The sequence below is a fragment of the Microcaecilia unicolor genome, chromosome 1 (assembly GCF_901765095.1).
Source record: "Microcaecilia unicolor chromosome 1, aMicUni1.1, whole genome shotgun sequence".
Lineage (NCBI taxonomy): Eukaryota > Metazoa > Chordata > Amphibia > Gymnophiona > Siphonopidae > Microcaecilia > Microcaecilia unicolor.
In genome coordinates this window covers 346301795-346326267 of record NC_044031.1, presented here as the reverse complement: position 1 = coordinate 346326267, position 24473 = coordinate 346301795, and the positions used below count along the sequence as shown (strand labels likewise).

At 48.2% G+C, this 24473-nt stretch overlaps 1 protein-coding gene across 1 annotated transcript in view; it reads left to right on the top strand.

Moving 5' to 3' along the window:
- ULK4 (unc-51 like kinase 4) overlaps positions 1-24473 on the top strand; it is a gene marked incomplete in the record, with an annotated part of 1752451 nt that overhangs the window by 1322871 nt on the left and 405107 nt on the right. The window contains 2 exon segments of the mRNA XM_030209369.1: positions 3711-3762; positions 3856-4000. Of these exon segments, the coding sequence (XP_030065229.1) occupies positions 3711-3762; positions 3856-4000 (197 nt within the window).

Genomic DNA, 24473 nt, shown 5'->3' with positions numbered 1-24473 from the left:
ACTGAACATGGGCGTCACCCCAAAGATCTTCCGTGCGTGGGGCACCCCTCTGTGGATCTTTTTGCCACTCACATCAATCACAAAGTCTCTCAATTCTGTTCCAGGCTTCAGGCCCACAGCAGACTAACATCAGATGCCTTTCTCCTACATTGGGGAACAGGCCTTCTGTATGCGTATCCTCCCATACCTCTAATAGGGAAGACTTTGATGAAACTCAAGCAAGACCGTGGAACCATGATCCTGATTGCACCCTACTGGCCACGTCAGATTTGGTTCCCTCTTCTGGAATTGTCCTCCGAACAACCGTGGAAATTGGACTGTTTTCTGACCCTCATCACTCAGAACGAGGGGTCGCTTCTACATCCCAACCTTCAGTCTCTGACTCTCATGGCCTGGATGTTGAGAGCATAGAATTTGCTTTTTGGGTCTTTCAGAGGGTGTCTCTCGGGTCTTGCTTCCAGGAAGGATTCCACTAAGAGGTGTTACTCTTTCAAATGGAGGAGGTTTGCCTTCTGGTGTGAGAGCAAGACTGTAGATCCTGTATCTTGTCCTACACTTGTCAGTGTCTGGTCTCAAGACCAACTCTGCAAGAGTTCACCTCAGTACGATTAGCGCTTGTAGAAGGTAAGCCTATCTCTGGACAGCCTTTAGTTGTTCGCTTCATGAGAGGTTTGCTTTTATCAAAGCTCCCTGTCAAACCTCCACCAGTGTCATGGAAGATCAACATTGTTCTCACCCAACTGATGAAAGCTCCTTTTGAGCCACTGAATTCCTGCCATCTGAAGTACTTGACCTGGAAGGTCGTTTTCTTGTTGTCTGTTACTTCAGCTCGTAGGGTCAGAGAGCTTCAGGCCCTAGTAGTGCATGCACCTTATACTAAATTTCATCACAACAGAGTAGTCCTCAACACTCACCCTAATTTGCTGCTGAAGGTGATGTCGGAGTTCCATCTGAACCAGTCAGTTGTCTTGCCAACGTTTTTTCCCCCGTCTTCATGCCCACCCTGGCGAAAGCAGCTTGCACACCTTGGACTGCAAGAGATCATTGGCCTTTTACGTGGAGCGGCTGAAGCCCTTCAGACTGTCCGCCCAGTTGTTTGTTGCTTTTGATCCCAACAGGAGTGGAGTCGCCATCGGAAAATGCAGAATCTCCAATTTGCTAGCAGATTACATTTCATTTGTTTATGCCCAAGCTGGGCTGACTCTAGAGGGTCATGTCATGGCTCATAATGCCAGAGCCATGGCTGCGTTGGTCGCTCACTTAAAGTCATCCTCCACTGAGGAAATTTGCAAAGCTGCAACATGGTCTTCAGTGCGCACATTCACATCACATTACTGCCTTGAGCAGGATACCCGACGTGAAAGTCGGTTTGGGCAGTCAGTGCTGTAGAATCTGTTTGGGGTTTAGAATCCAACTCCACCCACCTAGGCCTGTTTTATTCTGTTCCAGGCTGCACTCTCAGCTAGCTGTTTTGTCCTCGCTATTGCGAGGCCCGATTGACAAATGTTTATTGTTTTGCGTGAGCCTGGATGCTAAGGATACCCTGGTTGTGAGAACAACTCAGCCTGCTTGTCCTCGGAGAAAGCGAAGATGCATACCTGTAGCAGGTATTCTCCTAAGACAGCAGGCTGATTATTCTCACAAACCCGCCCACCTCCCTTGGAATTGTTTTGTTTCTCTTTGCTTTAGACCTTAACTTAGAGCGCGGTCGCGCAACGGGCGGGAAGCCAGTCTGCGCATGCACGGTACGCCGTGGCACGCGCGCCTAAAGGCTCTGGGAATTTTTTTTCCTTTTGCTATTGCAAATGCCTGTTCCCGGGCCAATGCAGACGTCAACGCAGTTGTAAGAATAATCAGCCTGCTGTCCTCGGAGAATACCTGCTACAGGTATGTATCTTCGCTTTATCATTAACTAGTAAAAAAGCCCCGTTTCTGATGCAAATGAAACGGGGGCTAGCAAGGGTTTCTTCTGTGTGCATGTGGGAGTGTGTGTGTTCCTGCCCTCTCTGCCCTCTCTCCCCTCCCCCCTCTGAGTCCTTCATTGTTACAGAGAGAGCGATTTGATTTCCTGCTTTGCTGTTTTCCTTCACTGTTTGTGTTAGAGAGAGAGCGAGGGCGGGGCAGACACTCATGGGGAAACCGGATATCTCTCCCTCTTCACACTTCCGGTTGGAGGCTTCATAGAACGTTGGTGTTGCCTTTTATATATAGAGATAATATGATTATGCAAATTATGATTATTATGGTTATGATTATGCTGATTATGATTAAGTGGCTGATTATAATTATGCTGCTCGTTATGCTGATGATTACGATGATTATTATATTAATGTTCATATTGACCTTATTAATATTAATATTGGGTTATTTTTGGGCTACTTTTAGCCATGTGCAGGGGCATTTTCGAAGGGGACGTCCAAGTTGCGATTTGGACGTCCTTGCAAAACGGCAAAATCCAGGGGAGGGGAAACCGTTTTTTCAAAACAAGATGGACGTCCATCTTTCATTTCAAAAATACCGTCAGAGACGTCCAAATCCTTAAATTTGGACATCCCTAGATTTGGTCGTCCCTAGGCATGGACGTTTCTGACTTTCGGCTATTTTCGAAACCAAAGACATCCATGTCAAAAACGGCCAAATGCAAGCCATTTGGTCGTGGGAGGAGCCAACATTTGTAGTGCACTGGTCCTCCTGACATGCCAGGACACCAACCGGGCAGTGGACTACATAAATTGCTCCCAGGAACATAGCTCCCATACCTTGTGTGCTGAGCCCCCCAAAACCCACTAGCCACAACTGTACACCACTACCGTAGCCCTTACGAGTGAAGGGGACACCTATATATGGGTACAGTGAGTTTGTGGTGGGTTTTGGAGAGCTCGCTGTTACCTCCACAAATGTAACAGGTGTGTGTGTGGGGGTGGGGGGGGGGGGTTTATGGGCCTGGGTCTGCCTGTCTGAAGTGCACTGCAGTACCCACTAAAACTGCTCCAGGGACCTGCATGCGCTGTCATGGACCTGAGTATGACATTTGAGGCTGGCACAACATATTTTGAAAGATGTTTTTTGAGGGTGGCAGGGGGTTAGTTACCACTGGGGGAGTAACGGGAGGTCATCCCCGATTCTCTCCGGTGGTCATCTGGTCATTTCGGGTACCTTTTTTTGCCTTAGTTGTAAGAAAAACAGGTCCGGGTGAAAATATCCAAGTGTTCGTTAGGGGCCTTGTTTTTTTCGATTATGGGTCAAAGTTGTCCAAGTGTTAGGCACGCCCAAGCCTTGCCTTCGCTATGCCTCTGACACGCCTCCTTGAACTTTGGCCGTCCTTGCGACGGAGTGCTGTTGGAGACGTCCTAAATCAGATTTTGATTATACCGATTTTGGACATCCCTGGTAGAAGGACGTCCATCTTCCGATTTATGTCAAAAGATGAAGGTCCTTCTCTTTCAAAAATGAGCCCAAAAGTGGATTGGAAAATTTTTCGCCATCTGCTGCCCCCCCCCCCCCCTTCCAACACACACTGAAGTTTCACTGTGAACAATGTTGGGTATGAGGTGTAGAGGAAATGAGAAACTAGCTTCTAGATTCAGTGAAAATTTGTTGAGGGCTGCATTATAGCTTGTAATTTTGGAAAAAACACGGATTGCACTATATCCGAATCATATTTATTCTGTTAGAAGAATCTAATTCAGACATTGAATGTTCTTTTTTAGGTTGTGGACTGCACTCTCCCACCATTAGTTTCTTTGGTCTGCAGTCAGAATGGTAAGAATAGCTGCATCAATTGAAATTTCCATGTATTCTGCATTTAGTTTTGGTTAGATGTGTGATCACATTCTTGATGCTTTGTCTTTCAAGGGGAATGGAGACTCTTCAGCTTGCGATTGCTTGCAGAAACCATGTCATTGCTTCTTAACCATGAGATCCTGACTGGAGAGAAAGAAGAGAATGTCGACTTAAATAACAAGTTTTTGTCTCTCGTTAGAGATTCTTTGCTTCCTCAGTAAGTATTTTATTCTTCTGTTGTAAAAGGGGGGAAAGCAGTGAAGAAATAAAATGGCGAACTAGAAGAAAGAACTGCAACTGTATATGCTTAGGGCAATATGCAAAAGAAGTTATATATTTAGTGGTGGTCAATAATACGATAATTTTGTAAAGTGGGCACTAACATTTATGCACCGTATGCACACATAAATGTTAGAATATTGACAGATGTATGCATTTGTGTGCATATTCGCTCGTATATGCTAGTAACATAGTAAGTGAAAGCTGATAAAGACCTGAACAGTCCATCCATTCTGCCCAACAGTCACACTCATTATCAATTCATGATTAAATCAACAATGAATGTGATATTATATACTTTATCACAAGTCTTTGTTTGGCGTTTCTGGGACATAGACCGTAGAAGTCCACCAAGCTCTGTCCTTATGCTCTTCCTACTGGATTTTCTGTCAAAGCCCACTCCAGTCTATCAAAATCCGTCTTGTCATTTGCAGGACCCAGACCGTAAAAGTCTGTCCAGCACTGTCCTTGGTTTCAACTACTAAGTTGCAGTTGAAGCCCCTTCCAGCCTATCCTAAACTGGATTGCCTACAAAGTCTGCCTGGCACTGGTCTTAGTATTTTACAGCCAGAATAGCTGTCCAAGCATCAGTCACACATCCATGCCCTGCAGCTATTTAAGTTTTTTTTATTATTAAATTTATTTTTGTTTTCTGCCGTATAGTTTCTAAGTAGAGTTCCTCTGTGCTCATCTCACGTCTTTTTGAATTCTGTCACTGTTTTTGTCTCTGCCATCTCCCTTTGGAGGGCATTCCAGGCATCGACCACCCTCTCTGTGAAAAAGTATTTCCTGACATTACTCCTAAGTCTACCACCCCGCAACCTCAGCTCATGTCCTCTAGTTTTATCATTTCCTCTTCTCTGGAAGATATTTGTTTCTTTGTCAAAACTGAACACAGTACTCCAGGTGGGGCCTCACCAGTGACTTGTACAGAGCCCAGGGCATCAACATCTCCTTTCTTCTGCTGGTTACTCCTCTCTCAATGCAGCCTAGCATCTTTCTAGCTACAGCCACCATTTTGTCACACTTCTTTTTCCTTTGAGGTCCTTGGACACCATCACCCCGAGTTCCCTCTCCCCGTCTGTGCATATCAGCCTCTCACCTCCTACGACATACAGCTCCCTTGGGTTTCTACGCCTCAAGTACATCACTTTGCACTTTTTTGCATTGAATTTTAATTGCCAAACGTTAGAACATTCTTCTAGCTTTTGTAGATCCCTTTTCATGTTTTACACTCCCTCGGGTGTGTTCACTCTGTTAAAAATCTTGGTATCATCTGCAAAAATGTATACCTTAACTTTTAATCCTTTGGCAATGTCACTCACAAATATATTGAACAGAATTGACCCCAGCACCGATCCATGAGGCACTCCGCTACTCACTTTTACTTCCTCCAAGTGAAATTCCATTGACCACCACCCTCTGGCATCTGTCCACTTTTCCTCCCTTGAGGATTGTGAACCGATCCCTTCCTTTGCAGACGATTCACCTTGTCTTACGCTACCTACATCCCTTCCGCGTGGTACACCGATCCCTTCAGGGGCAAGTTCCTTGCCACCATGCGGCCAAACATTAGCCCGTATGGGGGATGACCTTGCTTTTCTTTCTGAAGGACTCCGTTCCTTACGCAAGTCCCTTTCCACGAACCCGTGTCCTGATATCCCTGACACAGTTGCATCCGCTGCCATGACATCTGAATTACCCCAGCAACATGACTCTATTGCTCATAACACCAGGCAGCGTCAACCTAGAAGTTATCTTACTGCCGAGGGTACTAACCGGTGCCTTCCAGACACTGGCAGGCCTCGTAAACCTACAGTGCTCCTTGCCACCGATACTAGTACATTGCATACCCTATCTAATCCACCTACCACTCCTGCCCAATATGTGGCATTACATGAAAATTCATGGCACTATGTCCAGCCATGGATTGATGATCTTGCAGGATGGTCTGAGGCTCTCCAGCCCCAGTCCGCCCTTTACCCACGTGAAGGATCCTTGCGTTCTGACAAGCTCTTGTTAGTGCGTGATCTCATTTATGACCACCCTGACCCCCATTGGGACCAGGAGACCACATTATACTTAATCCAAGGCCTTCAGGTTTGGAAGAAGTATGAGAATCAGTTTCCCCCAACCGCTGCTGTAAGCCCAATCACTTCCCCAGATGTTAAACTTCTACCCCTGCTGAATAGGATGTCAGGTGGTGTTCCTCATACAGAGTACACTCCACTTTCGGCTGTGGAACTAAATGGCCTTATACTTCAGCTCCCAGATATTGCAATGGTGGCAACCGATGGTTGAAGAAATTGCAAGATATTACATTAGGTACCACCCTGTCAGTTGGCGACATGAAAGCATTATTGGGAAGAACCCCGCACGCTAGCGTCACCGATATATTCACTCAATCAGGCTATGCCGAATTTGTTACTGACAACCAGTATGATGGCAACCCTTTGACAGAGATTCAAACCAGTGTTTCAGGAGATCCGGACCATGTATCCGGCCCTCAAAGATTTTTCTGTTATCACCTCCCAACGGTGGGAAGTGGGCTCAGAGCCTATTGAGACCTACTTACTCAGACTGCAAGAACTTTTCAAGGAAGAGACGGAGGAAAAATTTGACTCCAATAATGCTCTTCCAGTGTTCTACCATTTACTCAAAGGAACCCTACCTTCAGAGATCAGAAATAAATTAATTAGAGAACACAGTTGGTCTCCAACTGGAAAAATGGCCAAAAATTCGGGAACATATCTTACATCATTGCAGAAGGCTTATTAAAAGCAAGCAAGATGAAGTTCAAAATCGTAAGACCATACGCACTAATCTGGATGTGTTGCAGACAGAGGACCTCAAAGACAAAAGAGCCTCTAAGAGCTCTGACGCTGATCCCAATACCCCCGAGACCTCTCCCCCTGTTATCGTCATGTATGCTGATCAACGCTACGACTATAACACTCGAAACCAGGGCCTACGGCCCTACCGCCCGGATCGCAGAACTGACTACCCTGAAGAACGAGGTCGCCGATCTCAACCTCAGAGAGGTCCCCCACGGGGCCCTCTTGATACAAATAGACGACCCCGAGACTACCGTTCCCGGCCTAGTCCTGATCGCTATCCAGATGTCCAGTGTTATCGCTGTGACCAATACGGCCATTATGCAGCTCACAACCATCACGAAATAGACCTAGAAATCAAGTCCGCCAAAATCCTCCAGAACGCCAGTCATTCCCTTTGTGGAACCCGGATCAACGCTGCCCACAGTGACTAGGCGTGGTCCGCACTACAGCAGGCTTGGATGATCCTATGATCATCCTGCTTATCTGTGATGTCCCTGTCCCCTTTTTAATTGACACAGGCGCTTCTCGCTCTGTGCTGGCCCACGTCCCGCATAAACTGCAGAGACTTCTCAAAGTTTCTCCAGACAACATTACCACCACCGGTTTTGATGGTGTCCCAATGGACACACCACTGCTCGAGCCTGTGCCTATCAAATATGCCGATCTACAGCTTTCGGCTCCATTTTTGTATGCTCCACTATGCCCTGTTAATTTACTTGGAAGAGATCTGTTGACATTGTTTCACTTTGAAATTCATTTTGATCCTTCCCCCAATGAGAATACTTCACTCATGATGGCTGTCACCTCTATGGTTGAGAAACAAATAGAGGTTGCATTAAATGACTTACCTGGCTTTCTTTGGGCCACACCTGAGAGACCCTATTTATTTTTGTTACATTTGTACCCCGCGCTTTCCCACTCATGGCAGGCTCAATGCGGTAGGCAATGGAGGGTTAAGTGACTTGCCCAGAGTCACAAGGAGCTGCCTGTGCCGGGAATCGAACTCAGTTCCTCAGTTCTCCAGGACCAAAGTCCACCACCCTAACCACTAGGCCCTCCCCATCGTATCCAGCTCCTACCCGGCTGCAAAGGCCCTAAAATTGCCCAATACCCGCTGAAGCCGGAAGTTATTGCTGGAGCTCAGGAACAAATTGATTCCTTACTACAGCAAGGCATTATTGAGAAGTGCCATTCGCCATACAATACTCCATTGTTCCCAGTTCCAAAGAAAGAATCTGGAACTTTCCGCATTGTGCAAGACTTACGCGCACTAAATGACCTCACTTATTCTTCATTTCCGAATGTTGAGAATCCAACTACACTCCTTAATAGCATCTCCCTACAGACGTATCATTCCACTATTGATTTATCCAACGCCTTCTTCTCCATCACCCTCGACCCTGAAAGCCGCCCACTGACGGCTTTCCAGTTCAATAACACTACTTATCAATGGACCCGTCTTCCTCAAGGGTTCACCGACAGTCCTACCATCTTTTCCCAAACTCTAGCTGGGCACATACGGGAATTTAAACGTGACAGATATGTTCTCCCACCACATACTTCTATTGTTCAGTATGTGGATGACATGCTCATCACATGCCCTGACTTTGACACCTGTGTTCAAGTCACCTGTGACTTTCTTGGCTTTCTTGCCACGAAAGGCTACAAAGTTAACAGAAAAAAATTGAAAGTTGCTCAGACACATGTTACCTTTCTTGGCCATCACATTGGCCCCCGTCAGAAGGGCCTTGGCCCCAATACTCTTCAACATGTCTCATCCTTGCATATGCCCACTACCGTTTCCGATCTCAGAGGTGTCCTTGGCATGTTAAATTTTTGTCGCCTTTGGATACCCAATTATTCGGCCCGGACTCAGCCGTTTTATATGAAACTGCAAGGCAAACAGAAAGTTAAACGTGAACCCTTGCATTTTACAACCCAGGAAACTACAGATCTTATGGCTCTGGTGAAAGATGTCATGCTTTCATCACCATTGGCAACCATTGATGTTTCTCAGGATGTGCACCTATGGGTTGTGCATACTGAAGACACATGGTCCTGCTTGATTACCCAAGAACACGATGACATTGCATGCGGCTACCTTTCAGGTACCTTTTCACCTGTTGAAAGAGCATTTGCTACTTGTGAGAAAGGCCTTGTTGCCGCCAGTACTGCTGTTACAAAATTATACAGCTACATTCCTCACCTTCCGGTGATTCTCCATACGTCCCATGATGTTAAATATCTGCTGGACAAACAAATTAGTCACATGACTGTCTGCCGTTTACAAAAGTATCAGGTACTTTTGTTTAGTGTAGTGCACTCCATTCACCCATTAACTTTAACTGACCTTCAACGTCTGGATCCACTACTCACCGTCACAGAGACAGCACAGAATGCTATCTTTCCCCACCAGTGCACTACCCAATTGTCTGTGCCCGAATCCCTCCATGTGCATTCTGAAATTTTGCAGAATGGCGAGATTTGGTTTACAGACGGTTCCCAGCAAAATGGGGTAGCTGGTTTTGCTGCCCTCCGCTATACACCAGAAGAAGACATACTGGACCCTGTACAATTTAGACTACCCGATACATTCACAGCTCAAACTGCAGAACTAGCCGCTGTTTTATATGTTCTGCTGTTTAAAGCACTACACTCAGATTTGAGCATCGTAACTGACTCTGACTATGTTTTTGCTTCCCTGCACTTCCATGTTCGCAAGTGGAACCAGAGGGGTATGATTTCCTCTACTGGGCAACCTTTAAGTCATTTACCTTTGTGGACAGCACTTTTTGATGCGCTGGAGCAGTGCCATCAGAAAGGTCTCCGCACCAGTATCTCCTGGATAAAAGCGCATCAGGAGACGGTTTTTTCTTTCGCCATCAATGGCAACCATGCTGCTGATGAGCTGGCCCGTGAGGTCACTTCCAGTTCCATCCTTTCTTCCAGATCCGCTGCTGATGCTACATTTCCTGTAATTGCGTCCTCAGCGCCTCTTTTTGACACGCCTCCTTCTACTCCATCGGATTCCATTGAATCTGATACTTCCTCTCTGAGTACCCCTCCCCTTTTTCACGCTCCTTCTGCCATTTCCTCTCTCTTATCTCCTGTACCTGCGCCTACTCCGAAAGAGCTTTCTTCTCCTGCTACGTCTCCTTCCTCCTCTGAATCCCTTATTTCCGACTTCTCTTCTACCCTTACCTCCTCCCTCACACAAGCAGAACTCACCTTGTGGAAGCAAGCTGGATGTTTCCTTAACCAAAATGGTATTTGGACCCATCCCAATGGTCAATTATGTGTTTCACAGCATGTTTTATCCCTTCTTGTGCGTGCTCTCCATTACCCTTTAATTGGCATTTAAATGCCAATACACTGTATGATCAACTTTCTTCCAAATTATGGGCTCCCCAACTGATGCCCATGTGTCACACTGTTGTTCACAATTGTTATAAATGTTTCTTGTATATACCCAAACGGGGACCCGTTATCCCTTCGAGTCATTTGCCCGTGGTCCAAGGACCCGGCCAACATTGGCACGTTGATTTTACAGATATGCAGACACCTGTTCGTGGTAAACAGTACCTGCTTGTCTGCGTGGACGCTTTCTCTAAGTGGGTGGAAGCTTTCCCCTGCTCTAGAGAAACTGCACAAATTATGGCACAGTCACTCTGTAATGAAATTATCCCACGATTTGGAATCCCTGCCAAAATCACCACCGATAATGGCACACACTTTGTTAATGAACTTCTGCAATCTCTCCTTCCAGCACTTGGTATAACACACAGAACTGTGTGTGTCTACAAACCCACCAGTAATGGGTTGGTTGAACAGTACAATGGATTGCTAAAAACCAAATTGCGTCAGCTTATGGCAAATGGTATTAAAAATTGGCTTGATGCCCTTCCATTGGCACTCTTATCCCTTCGTGCCGCTCCATCCGCTTCCCTGAAACTGACTCCCTTTCAATTATGTACCGGTCGCCCTATGCAACTTCTACCTGGCAATCCAGACGCTCTATTGCCCGATCAGTACTCAGTATATTGCGATGTCTTGCAAACCATAGTAAGCTCTCTGTCCTCAATTCCGCAGGCTATCTCGGACAGAAGAGGGGATTGTGATGCCAATAGATCCCCCCCTTTTAAAGTGGGTGATCTGGTGCACCGGCGTTATTATACTCACAAGACCTGGAGAGATCCCATCTATATTGGGCCCTTCAAGATTGAAGCTCTGTCAGCTACAGCTGCCAAGCTCGAGGACCACTCATCCTGGGTCCATCTGAAAGATATACGAGCCTATCCGAATATCGAGTCAGGCCTTCTTGATGTTGCCAGCCCAGCAGCCCCTGGAGAAACCAGCCCCATCACGGACCCCATCTCCACTGCCACTGAGCCCAAGACCTCCGACACCGCACCCAACTCTTCTTAATCACCTTGACCAACCTGACCAACCTTCCCCTGAGTCGCAGTTGGTTCATCTCTCTGACATCACCGTCCAGCAGTTGATTGATCTCTCCGACATCACCGTCCAAGAGATCGCAGATACACCTGAGTCACCACCTGAGTCACCACCGCTCCTCTCACCTCAACTTGTACCTGCTCCCCGTGAGTGGGCATCCACATCTCCACCTTCCAGTGTTCCAGAATTTCCACTTCCCTACGTAGATCTCCCTATCCGTCTCATCCGAATCCGCAATTTAGCAGCAGAATTGGATTTGGGTGAACCAGAGTCTGCCGAGTATTCTACCCTGCAGAATCTATACCGTAACATCACCAACCTGCTCGACATTTTGCATCTGTATTTCCCGAATCAAGCCAGATAAATGCCACAGCAACCTAAGCCACAGTCCACTCCAGAGGCTATTCCCTTGCAGAAAGTTTCAATTCCATCACCACCTCCTTTGTGTATCCCAGTTGTGGTACCACCTCCTCCAGTTTCTCTCGTTGGTGTTGTACTCCGCAAGGAACCAACTGCAGAGGACCTAACTGCCCTTGACGACATCAAGGAACCTGACCCACGTAAAACTGAACTTTACCCTGTTGATAAGTGTAACTCTGAGCAGTTTTCCGATACCATCACTCAGTGGTCCAACGATATTGAGGACACTGACGAAGGAAGCACCGCTGCAAGTGCTGTCTCCGCAGAAGTCGCGGTGGTACATCAGTACACCCTCTTCTTCTGCTTCCCATCTGTTCGGTTGTTTGCAGTTGGACTTGTGTGTTTTATCATATTTTGCATAGGTTTGGTGTTGTTTTTTACTGCACTGTTTACCTTCACTACCAACAGAAACCTAAGTGATTATTGGCCCACACTCAGTGCCTCTGCATCTGGCAACTTTACCTTGCCCGTTGGAGACGCCACTGTACTAGCAACTACTCCAGCAGCCTACACAACGGCCCAAGAGAACACCACACCAAGACACATATCTGAAAGCACATCCCTCCACACGACCATAAGGTTCAGTTCTATCTCCACCAGTAATACCACCTCGTTGGCAGACGCACCTGCCGCGACAGAATTTCCGGCTGGAAATCTTACATTGCCAATTGAAGTTTCTGAGAGTACTCCTGTCCTCACTGATTTTCCTACTCTGCATCCTACAAGTGCTCCCCATAATAACGGTAGCTCAGACCATATTGTCCCCATTTTTGCAACTACTTCTGAGGATAATATTACCTTGTCTGAACCTCAACCCACCCCTCCTTCTTATCCTCTGGTGCCTGATAGCGACGTTCCTTCTCCCACGAATACTACCCTGACCACCCAGTATACCGAAGTCCCAGCTACCGATTCACATACACGCCCACCCAGACCACATCGCCGTTTCATCTCCTTCAGAAGGCTTCCCACTTAACCTGGGCATTGTAGCAAACCCATAGAACTTTCCCTTCCTACCACACGCTCCTATTAAGTGTAACAGGCCCCCCATATGAGCCAGATTGACCCCCTGCATAGTGTTGCTGGATATTGGGATCCAGCGCCCGACGATTGTATTCTTTGGGATCCCAATTACAGATATCATTTGTTGTGTGAGCCCCTATTACACGCCTCTGGTCCTGGCCCCGCCAGAGTTGTACAACATCTTGCCTCGATACTTCACAACGCAGTAACAGTAAAGGTAGCACGAGGTACTCTCCCATTCATTAGACCTCACACAGGTGAAGAAGTTATCTTTTGGATTGTCACTTATAAGCTTTATTGTACAGATTGGTTGCCTTGGCTTTTCGTTAGAAAAGTCGGGAACAGACTCCTTGAGAAGTATTGCATCTCACCAGACGGCAAGGGTTCATTTGCCGCAGTCCGTTTACACCCGTGACATATAAATATATGTCCCGCAGAAGAATAGATAACCAGCATTCACCGCCACAAACAGTACCTTCCCTTGAATTTCCACCACTGTCACCTTCCGACTTCTGGGATTCAGTAATTCAGTAATTCCTGAACCCCCGAATCACTTTTCAGATCCTCGAGGGTTAAGATATCCCCACTGGGACCCAGCTTCACAGGACGATCCCAGTTGGGATCCCTTTACCCGGTATCATACACTGTGTGAACCCTTACTTGAGAGTTGGACGTTTGGCCCCAGTCGGACTGTCATTCATCCCTTGCATTGTTTGGTGGAAGTTTAGGTTTACAAGTAGAACAGACTGAAGTGCCCCTAGTGAGACCAGGAACTCGTGAGGTAGTAGATTTCTGGTTAATCACATACGGTGTGCTTAACACTGATTGGATACCCTTTCTATTCATTAGAGAGGTAGGATCAAGACCTTTGGAGGTATTTAGCCTTTTTGAAACAGGTAGTCCCACCGAAACAGGAGCTACTAGAATCTATCCCCCTTACATAAGTAACACCTAATGATATATCAGTTCTTGGTGTATTTTGGAATAGTGATTGTTGTAATTGCAGCTCTTGCTAAAACCCTAGGACTAATTTTGTTACTCACATTCTCCGAGGACAAGCAGGCTGCTTGTTCTCACTGATGGGTGACGTCCACGGCAGCCCCTCCAATCGGAACACTTTCTAGCAAAGTCCTTTGCTAGTCCTCGCGCGCCGATGCGCACCGCGCATGCGCGGCCGTCTTCCCGCCCGAACCGGCTCGTGCCGGCCAGTCTTCTTTTGTCCGCGCTCGGTACGGTCGTGTTTCGCCGTTCGCGCCCCAAAGTTGACCTCGCGCGTCGTTTATCGACTTCGTTTAAAAAAAAAAAAAAAAAAAGGTGTCGGAAGGAGACCTTTATGGTTTTCTCCCTTCCCGTACTTCTACTTTTGCCCCGGTAAGTTTTCTTTCGTCGTCGGGGTAGGCCCTATTTAGGCCTCGGTCGAAGTTTTCTTCCCCCTCTTTTGTGGTGCCATTTTCGCCATATCGAGTTTTGATCTCGCCGGCGCGATTTTTCCGCCCATGACATCGAATTCTTCCAGCGGCTTCAAGAAGTGCACCCAGTGCGCTCGGGTAATCTCGCTCACTGACAGGCACGCGTCGTGTCTTCAGTGTCTGGGGGCTGGGCACCTCCCTCAGGCCTGTAGTCTGTCTTCCCTTTTGCAAAAGCGGACTCAGGTATCGAGATTAGCCCAGTGGAACGTTTTGTTCTCGGGCTCTTCGTCGGCATCGGCACCGGTAGTATCGACTGCTTCGACGTCGTCGGCGCCCGGACCTTCATCCTCGCCCCCGATTGCATCGAGTGCATCGAGGCATCGGCCCTCTGCATCGGGGCGACATTGGAGGGCTGCGTCGGCATCGGTGGTATCGAGACCTCCTCGTCTGCTGATGTCGTCGGACGGTGGTGCTTCGTCTGGAGTGCAGGTGAGGGCTGTCCATTCCCCTGCTGGTGGCGGTGAGCCTTCGGGTGGATCTCCCTCTACCCTGAGGGCTCCTGCGGTACAGCCCCCCCGAGACCGACCCTCTTCGGCCTCGGCCCCGAGGAAGAGATGGCTGGATTCTACGTCCTCCTCGTCGGTGCCGGGAAGCTCCGGTGACGTGCTTCGTTCCAAAAAATCGAAGAAGCATCGTCACCGGTCCCCTTCCCGTGTCTGCACCGAGAGCTCTGGGTCGCCGAGGGAGTCGGCACCCAGTAAGCATTGGCACCGAGAGGACCGCTCGCCCTCTGTTCAAGAGGTGTTGATGCGCTCCCCTTTGGACAGCCCGGAACAGCCTCCACGCCCGGAACAGGTTCTGACATCGACTCCTGCATCGGCTTCCATGTCTTTTTCCACAGCCGCTCTGCACGAGAGCCTCCGGGCCGTTCTCCCAGAGATCCTGGGAGAGCTGTTGCGCCCTACCCCTCCGGTACCGGGGGTGCTTGTGCCACCGGTACCGTCGAGTGAGGCGCCGGCTGGCCCATTGTCCGGGGTGAGGTCTCCGACATCGGTGCCGCTTGCGGTACCGAGTGCGGTAGCCTCCCAGGAAGGCTCCCCAACTACGTCGGCGGAGGGAGCTTCGCCGGTGCGGACGAGGGAGTCTACCTCTCGACGCTCCCACCGGATCCATGGGGACCCAGAGCTGATGCGCACTCAGTTGCCTCATGACTCTGGAGTTGTGGATTTGGCCCTAAAGAAGGCCAAGAGTTCTAGGGAGCATGCTTCGGCGCCCCCGGGCAAAGACTCTAGAACCTTGGACTCCTTTGGGAGGAAGGCCTACCATTCTTCTATGCTCGTGGCCAAGATTCAGTCCTACCCAGCTCTACACGAGCATACACATGCGGAACAATGTGCGGCAGTTGGCGGGCTTGGTGGACAAGCTCCCCCCTGAGCAAGCCAAGCCATTTCAGGAGGTGGTCAGGCAGCTGAAGGCGTGCAGAAAATTCCTGGCCAGAGGGGTGTATGACACCTTTGATGTTGCGTCCAGGGCCGCTGCTTAAGGTGTGGTGATGCGCAGACTCTCATGGCTGCGTGCCTCCGACCTGGAGAATAGAATCCAGCAGCGGATTGCGGACTCGCCTTGCCGTGCGGATAATATTTTTGGAGAAAAAGTCGACCAGGTGGTAGAGCAGCTCCACCAGCGGGACACCGCATTCGACAAGTTCTCCCGCCGGCAGCCTTCAGCCTCTACCTCTACAGGTAGACGATTTTTGGGGGAAAGGAAGACTGTTCCCTACTCTTCTGGCAAGCGTAGGTACAATCCTCCTTCTCGACAGCCTGCGGCCCAGGCTAAGCCCCAGCGCGCTCGCTCTCGTCAGCAGTGTGCGACTCAGCAAGGCCCCTCGGCTCCCCAGCAAAAGCAAGGGACGAGCTTTTGACTGGCTCCAGCAGAGCATAGCCGACATCCAAGTGTCAGTGCCGGGCGACCTGCCAGTCGGAGGGAGGTTGAAAGTTTTTCACCAAAGGTGGCCTCTCATAACCTCCGATCAGTGGGTTCTCCAAATAGTCCGGCAAGGATACACCCTCAATTTGGCCTCAAAACCTCCAAATTGTCCACCGGGAGCTCAATCTTACAGCTTCCAACACAAGCAGGTACTTGCAGAGGAACTCTCCGCCCTTCTCAGCGCCAATGCGGTCGAGCCCGTGCCATCCGGGCAAGAAGGGCTGGGATTCTATTCCAGGTACTTCCTTGTGGAAAAGAAAACAGGGGGGATGCGTCCCATCCTAGACCTAAGGGCCCTGAACAAATATCTGGTCAAAGAAAAGTTCAGGATGCTTTCCCTGGGCACCCTTCTTCCCATGATTCAGGAAAACGATTGGCTATGCTCTCTGGACTTGAAGGACGCCTACACGCACATCCCGATACTGCCAGCTCACAGACAGTATCTGCGATTTCAGCTGGGCACACGTCACTTCCAGTACTGTGTGCTACCCTTTGGGCTCGCCTCTGCGCCCAGAGTGTTCACGAAGTGCTTGGCTGTAGTAGCAGTGGCACTTTGCAGGCTGGGGGTGCACGTGTTCCCATATCTCGACGATTGGCTGGTGAAGAACACATCCGAGGCAGGAGCCCTGCAGTCCATGCAGATGACTATTCGCCTCCTGGAGCTACTGGGGTTTGTGATAAATTATCCAAAGTCCCATCTTCTCCCAGTGCAGAAACTCGAATTCATAGGAGCTCTGCTGGATTCTCGGACGGCTCGCGCCTATCTCCCAGAGACGAGAGCCAACAAATTGTTGTCCCTCGTCTCGTGGGTGCGAGCGTCCCAGCAGATCACAGCTTGGCAGATGTTGAGATTGCTGGGCCACATGGCCTCCACAGTTCATGTGACTCCCATGACCCGCTTTCACATGAGATCTGCTCAATGGACCCTAGCTTCCCAGTGGTTTCAGGCTGCTGGGGATCTAGAAGACGTGATCCACCTGTCCACGAGTTTTCTCAAATCCCTGTATTGGTGGACGATTTGGTCCAATTTGACTCTGGGACGTCCTTTCCAAATTCCTCAGCCACAAAAAGTGCTGACCACGGATGCGTCTCTCCTGGGATGGGGAGCTCATGTCGATGGGCTTCACACCCAAGGAAGCTGGTCCCTCCAGGAACGCGATCTGCAGATCAATCTTCTGGAGTTACGAGCGATCTGGAACGCTCTGAAGGCTTTCAGAGATCGGCTGTCCCACCAAATTATCCAAATTCAGACAGAAAACCAGGTTGCCATGTATTACGTCAACAAGCAGGGGGGCACCAGATCTCGCCCCCTGTGTCAGGAAGCCGTCAGCATGTGGCTCTGGGCTCGCCGTCACGGCATGGTGCTCCAAGCCACATATCTGGCAGGCGTAAACAACAGTCTGGCCGACAGGTTGAGCAAGATTATGCAACCTCACGAGTGGTTGCTCATTTCCCGTGTAGTGCGTCAGATCTTCCAGGTGTGGGGCACCCCCTTGGTAGATCTCTTCGCATCTCGAGCCAACCACAAAGTCCCTCAGTTCTGTTCCAGGCTTCAGGCCCACAGCAGACTGGCATCGGATGCCTTCCTCCTGGACTGGGGGGAGGGTCTGCTGTATGCTTATCCTCCCATACCTCTGGTGGGGAAGACTTTGTTGAAACTCAAGCAAGACCGAGGCACCATGATTCTGATTGCTCCTTTTTGGCCGCGTCAGATCTGGTTCCCTCTTCTTCTGGAGTTGTCCTCCGAAGAACCGTGGAGATTGGAGTGTTTTCCGACCCTCATCACACAGGACGAAGGGGCGCTTCTGCATCCCAGCCTCCGGTCCCTGGCTCTCACGGCCTGGATGTTGAGAGCGTAGACTTTGCCTCTTTGGGTCTGTCTGCTTGCTTCCAGGAAAGATTCCACTAAGAGGAGTTACTTCTTTCTGTGGAGGAGGTTTGCCGTCTGGTGTGACAGCAAGGCCCTAGATCCTCGCTCTTGTCCTACACAGACCCTGCTTGAATACCTTCTGCACTTGTCTGAGTCCGGTCTCAAGACCAACTCTGTAAGGGTTCACCTTAGTGCAATCAGTGCATACCGTGTGGAAGGTAAGCCGATCTCAGGACAGCCTTTAGTTGTTCGATTCATGAGAGGTTTGCTTTTGTCAAAGCCCCCTGTCAAGCCTCCTACAGTGTTATGGGATCTCAATGTCGTTCTCACCCAGCTGATGAAACCTCCTTTTGAGCCACTGAACTCCTGCCATCTGAAGTACTTGACCTGGAAGGTCATTTTCTTGGTGGCAGTTACTTCAGCTCGTAGAATCAGTGAGCTTCAGGCCCTGGTAGCCCAGGCCCCTTACACCAAATTTCATCATAACAGAGTAGTCCTCCGCACTCACCCTAAGTTCTTGCCAAAGGTTGTATCGGAGTTCCATCTGAACCAGTCAGTTGTCTTGCCAACATTCTTTCCCCATCCTCATTCCTGCCCTGCTGAACGTCAGCTGCACACATTGGACTGCAAGAGAGCATTGGCCTTCTATCTGGAGCGGACACAGCCCAACAGACAGTCCACCCAATTGTTTGTTTCTTTTGATCCCAACAGGAGGGGAGTGGCTGTGGGAAAACGCACCATATCCAATTGGCTAGCAGATTGCATTTCCTTCACTTACGCCCAGGCTGGGCTGGCTCTTGAGGGTCATGTCACGGCTCATAATGTTAGAGCCATGGCAGCGTCGGTAGCCCACTTGAAGTCAGCCACTATTGAAGAGATTTGCAAAGCTGCGACGTGGTCATCTGTCCACACATTCACATCTCATTACTGCCTGCAGCAGGATACCCGACACGACAGTCGGTTCGGGCAGTCAGTGCTTCAGAATCTGTTCGGGGTTTAGAATCCAACTCCACCCCCCTAGGCCCATGTTTGTTCTGTTCCAGGCTGCACTCTCAGTTAGTTGGTAAATTTTTTAGGTCAATCTCAGTTATGTCCTCGCCGTTGCGAGGCCCAATTGACCGTGGTTGTTGTTTTGAGTGAGCCTGGGGGCTAGGGATACCCCATCAGTGAGAACAAGCAGCCTGCTTGTCCTCGGAGAAAGCGAATGCTACATACCTGTAGAAGGTATTCTCCAAGGACAGCAGGCTGATTGTTCTCACAAACCCGCCCGCCTCCCCTTTGGAGTTGTGTCTTCCCTTCTCTTTGTCTTGCTACATATGAGACTGGCCGGCACGAGCCGGTTCGGGCGGGAAGACGGCCGCGCATGCGCGGTGCGCATCGGCGCGCGAGGACTAGCAAAGGACTTTGCTAGAAAGTGTTTCGATTGGAGGGGCTGCCGTGGACGTCACCCATCAAGTGAGAACAATCAGCCTGTTGTCCTCGGAGAATACCTTCTACAGGTATGTAGCATTCGCTTTATTCATTACCCGTCAATTGCCATTCTTACAGTCCTGATACGGTATTTAATCATGAAAACTGCCAACATGATGTGCCTAGTCCTCCTACTATGTGTGTTCACCATGCCCATTGTACAAGGACTGCAGACTTTAGAAAGTTTAATTCAGAAAATGATGCCTAATAACAAAATAACATTAGCTACAACTAAGAAGACGATTACAATAACCCTCGATGTGTGTGCTTACACTGCGTGTGGTGAACATCCTGTGCAGCAATATCTGTCAGCTTTTAAGATATACCTGTGTCCCTTTTCCACATGTGGAAGTTGGGCAGAAGTATGGTGGTATACAGGTACATGGGTTCCTTATTCAGGTAAAGAGATTCCAGAACTCAAAAAGAGTATTTCTATTATGAAACCACGAGTGCTTACTAATTGTCCAATGACCAAGTGCAATCAAGTGGCTATCACTTTCAGAGGAGTAACTGCTGTTACGTACAGAACCTATTCCTTAGGAATAGATACCACAGGCAGGGACCCTATTGGCATATTTCAGATTATTCCCCCTCCCCAACCTGCAAGAAACCCTTTAATGCCAACCAAGATCCCAGAATTAAAGATTCCCTATCAAGTTGTACCGATTAACAACTCCAAAGATTTAATTGCACTAGAAACTGGGTTTGGGGATACAAATCTGTGGCTCGAATGGGCCCACTATACTACAGCGAGTCTGAATGTTTCTAACTGTTATTTTTGCGCCCATGCAAGGGCAGAACCTAGAGTAGTCCCTTTTCCTTTAGATCTTTACAATGATCCAGATGGATTTTGGTGTATGTTAGAGCTATTGCAGGTAAAAGAAGAAATTAATCAGTCTTGTCAACATCTTGACAAACATCACCCCTACTTGCCCCCTCGGCTGAGGGTACCACCCGCATTCATAATTCCAGACCCTGCCACAAGGTATCATACATGTCTGGACCGATATGCAGTTAAAAACCCACGGTTTCTGGGAAATTTGACCAATTGCAATACCACCCTAGGAAAAGGGGCTCTGCGAGGTCTGAACCTCACAGACTTTTCACAGGCTAGAGCCGATGTATGGTGGTATGGTGGAACCCACACCATCCACCATACACTTCACAGAAGTTGGACAGGCAGATGTGCCCTAGTCAAATTGGTAATTCCAATCATTGTAGCATCTTTGATTCCTCCTCATAGCAGCTCTTCCTCACGAGTGAAGAGACATGCAATGCCTGGATCTTTTGATGATCGGGTCTATATAGATGCAATTGGAGTTCCAAGAGGGGTCCCTGATGAGTTCAAAGCTAGAAATCAGATTGCTGCAGGATTCGAATCTGCCTTCTTTTGGTGGTCGACCATCAACAAGAACGTAGATTGGATTAACTACATATATTACAACCAGCAGAGATTTGTGAATTATACTAGAGATGCGGTTCAAGGTATTGCAGCGCAGTTAGATGCCACTAGCAGAATGACGCTTAAAAATCGATTAGTGCTTGACCAAATTCTAGCGGCAGACGGCGGCATATGCCTCCAAATAGGTACACAGTGTTGCACCTTTATCCCCAACAACACTGCCCCAGATGGGTCAATTACCAGAGCTTTGAAAGGCCTTACCTCACTGTCAAAGGAATTGGCTGAGAACTCGGGTATTGATACATCTTGGACTGGTTGGATGGATAAAGCATTTGGTAAACGGAAGACATTTATCATCTCTGCAGCCACCACCATAATCATAGTGGTTGCAATTTTTGTATTAGTAGGATGCTGCATAATCCCGTGTGCTAGAGGCTTAGTAGAACGCTTAATTGAAACTGCCATAACCAAGAAAGCAGCCACAGGACAATATGTCCTGTACGAAAATCTCCTTCCCAATACCACAGGAGACAACACATTGGACTATCTCCCTATGAGATGGACCAATCGCTATGCAAATGTTAGAGACACTGTAGAGATGTCTGCAACTGTATAATTGATTAAGAGCACATAGGGATGCAATATAATGATATAAGGCTTTATAAAATGATGTGATCAATAATCAATATGACTATGTAATCAATGCAAATGTATATTTAGCATATAATCAGTATATAACCAAAGAATTCATGATTGTTAGTAATCTATATACATACATATGTAAAAGCAAGATTTAACCTGCATATTAATAGGTTGAAAGATATTATCTTTGTAATCATAGTATGTTACTTAACCGCAGATATGGGTAAGCCCCAAGAAGGGTTAGAATAACAGAAACAGTGTCTATGTTGTGACCTGAATTCCAAAATCTTGGCCATACCAGTTTTCAATTAGACTCTCTAATCCGATAGTTTTACAGCATACCTTCTGGAATGGATGGTACCATAGTAAGATAACCCTGGTGTCACCCTATGAGATAGCGTGAAGAGGGGAATGTTAATATGTGTCCCAGCTTGAGCCCCATCCACTGGAATAGTGGGCCAAGTTACATAGCTTAAACTGCTGAAAAGCACTGACTAGGCCTGAAAATCAGATGATGGCCTTATAGCTGAGAGCCTGCAAGAGCAGGACTGCTTGGTGAGTCTTATTGAAACTACTACTACTACTACTATTTAGCATTTCTATAGCGCTACAAGGCATATGCAGCGCTGCACAAACATAGACGAAAGACAGTCCCTGCTCAAAGAGCTTTCAATCAAATTCAGTGTAAGAGTTAAGATGAAGGAATTAATGGCAGAAATGGTAAAAAGTTTGGTTCATAAGATGGAGTCTGTCCTTATAAGATGGCACCCAGATCACAAGATGATATGAAACTGATTTGTCCATATTAGGATATCTTCATATAAGGAGTTGTTGACAAAAAAGGAAATTACACAATAGTTTGCAATAACTAAACGGAAAGGAGAGGTGGGCATCTGACCTGCGGTTGAGCATGAATCAGAAATAGGGAAAAAAGTATCTCTCCATAGAATTGTATTGGGGAGATTTGCTATATAAGGGTTGCAAATCTGGACAGGCGTCGGAGTCATTCCCCAATGCCTGTCACCATCAGCGAAGCTACGGTCGGTTAAACTGAGAATTTGACTGATGTCTGTAACAGATTGAAACTTCATTCGGTAAGAATAAAGACTTATTCTATCTTTATCTATTTCAGTCTTTGAATCAATTCTTTGCATCTTACATCTATTTCCTTCAATGCACCTACACACTCACAATAGAAACTAACACCTGTTCTCAAACATATTAGGGTTGACAATATGTGGCCAAAGGTACACATAGATCCTAGAAGACAGAAAGTCGAGGTCATGGGAATTAGATTTGAATTGCGCCTTCTGTCACCCCCTCTACACCTCCGTGCCCGAAGGAATTCCTTTGGTCCCCTGTTCACCTCACCGTGGAAAGGGATTCCACGTAGGTCTAGAGAGGGGTGGATAAACCAACTCCTAAAAAAACAGAGGTAATGTCCTATTTTCTATTATAACTGGTTAAAATAACAAAACAGAGTACAGTTACATGGTCAATATTCTCAATGGAGAAAAGTAAATAATGGGATTCCCCAGGGATCTGTATTGGGACTGCTGCTTTTTTAACCTGAATAACGAAGTGATCAAATTTCTTGATGACAAAAGGGGCCAATGCAGAAAGGCTCATGGTAGAGGCGCGCATTGTCACGTCTGTGGCCGTGACCACCCTCATCCTTACCTTATTTCTGGGGGTCAGCAGCTCTGCTGGCTTCTGTCTGTGTTTGTCTTTGTCTTGTCTCTAGTCTCTGTGCTGATTGCTTCACTAGACCTCACCTGTGTGGGCTATGCCTCTCTAGGGAGCCAGCATCTAAGATGGCTGCCACCGGCTCTGTGCCAGCTTCCAAGATGGCTCCTGCTTGTCTTTCCTGTGGGCTCACTTCCTATGTGTGTCAAGCCTCTCTTTGGGGTCAGTGTACTTCCTGCTTCTGGCCTACTGCTGGTGACTCATCAGTGAGAGCCTTCATAAGGAAGTGCTGTGCTTGCAGTCAGGGCCTTTGCATAGGTGTTATGCTCTTAGGCCAGGTCAAGTTAGTAAGTGTCTGCTGCACTACTGCTTAGCCTTTCTCTGGGTTCCAGACCAGCTTCGCTTTGTTTCTGTTGTCTTCCTTTGGGGGGGGGCGGGGGTTCTTCCCTGCCTCTGCGTGTTTGTGGACTGTGGGTCCTTCCTGGCTTATCCTGTGTTTGGAGGGAGGCCTCTGTTCCTGGCTTACTCTGTGTTTGGGGTGAAGCCTCTGCTCCTGACTTACTCTGTGTTTAGGGTGAAGCCTCTGCTCATGACTTACTCTGTGTTTGGGGGGAAGCCTCTGCTCCTGGCTTACTCTGTGTTTGGGGGGAAGCCTCTGATCCTGGCTTACTCTGTGTTTGGGGGGAAGCCTCTGTCCGTGTTTGTTCTCTGTCTGCATGTGAAGCCTCAGCCTTTGTGAGTTCCCACTTGGTGTGGGGAACGGCTGTGGCTTCAGACCTTTGGCCTGTTCTTCCTGGTTTACTCTGTTCGCTCTGTTGCTTATCCTGAACCCTGCTTGTGTATCTTGAGTGTATATCCTGAATCCTGTATCTGTCTGGCTAGTGTGTTTTCCTGGGTGATTATTCCTGTATCCTGTCTCCTCCTAGCTAGAGGGTTTACCCTGTGGGTATTCCCGGATCCCCGTTTAATCTAGTGTATTGCTGCCCTAGTCCTTGCTCCTGCCAGCTTCTGTACGCCTTGTGTTCCTTGGTCTGTCTTCTGGGTCTTGCTACTGGCTGTGCAGCAGCACACTGTCTGAGTCTAGTTCCGTGCCCTGTCGCCCTTGTGTATCCCAGACCCAAGGTGGGTCCTCTGGATCTTCAGTTCCTGCCTTATCCTGCAAGTCCTGCCGGCCGCCTGCACTTTGGAGCTCAACTCCGGAGGAACGGTGG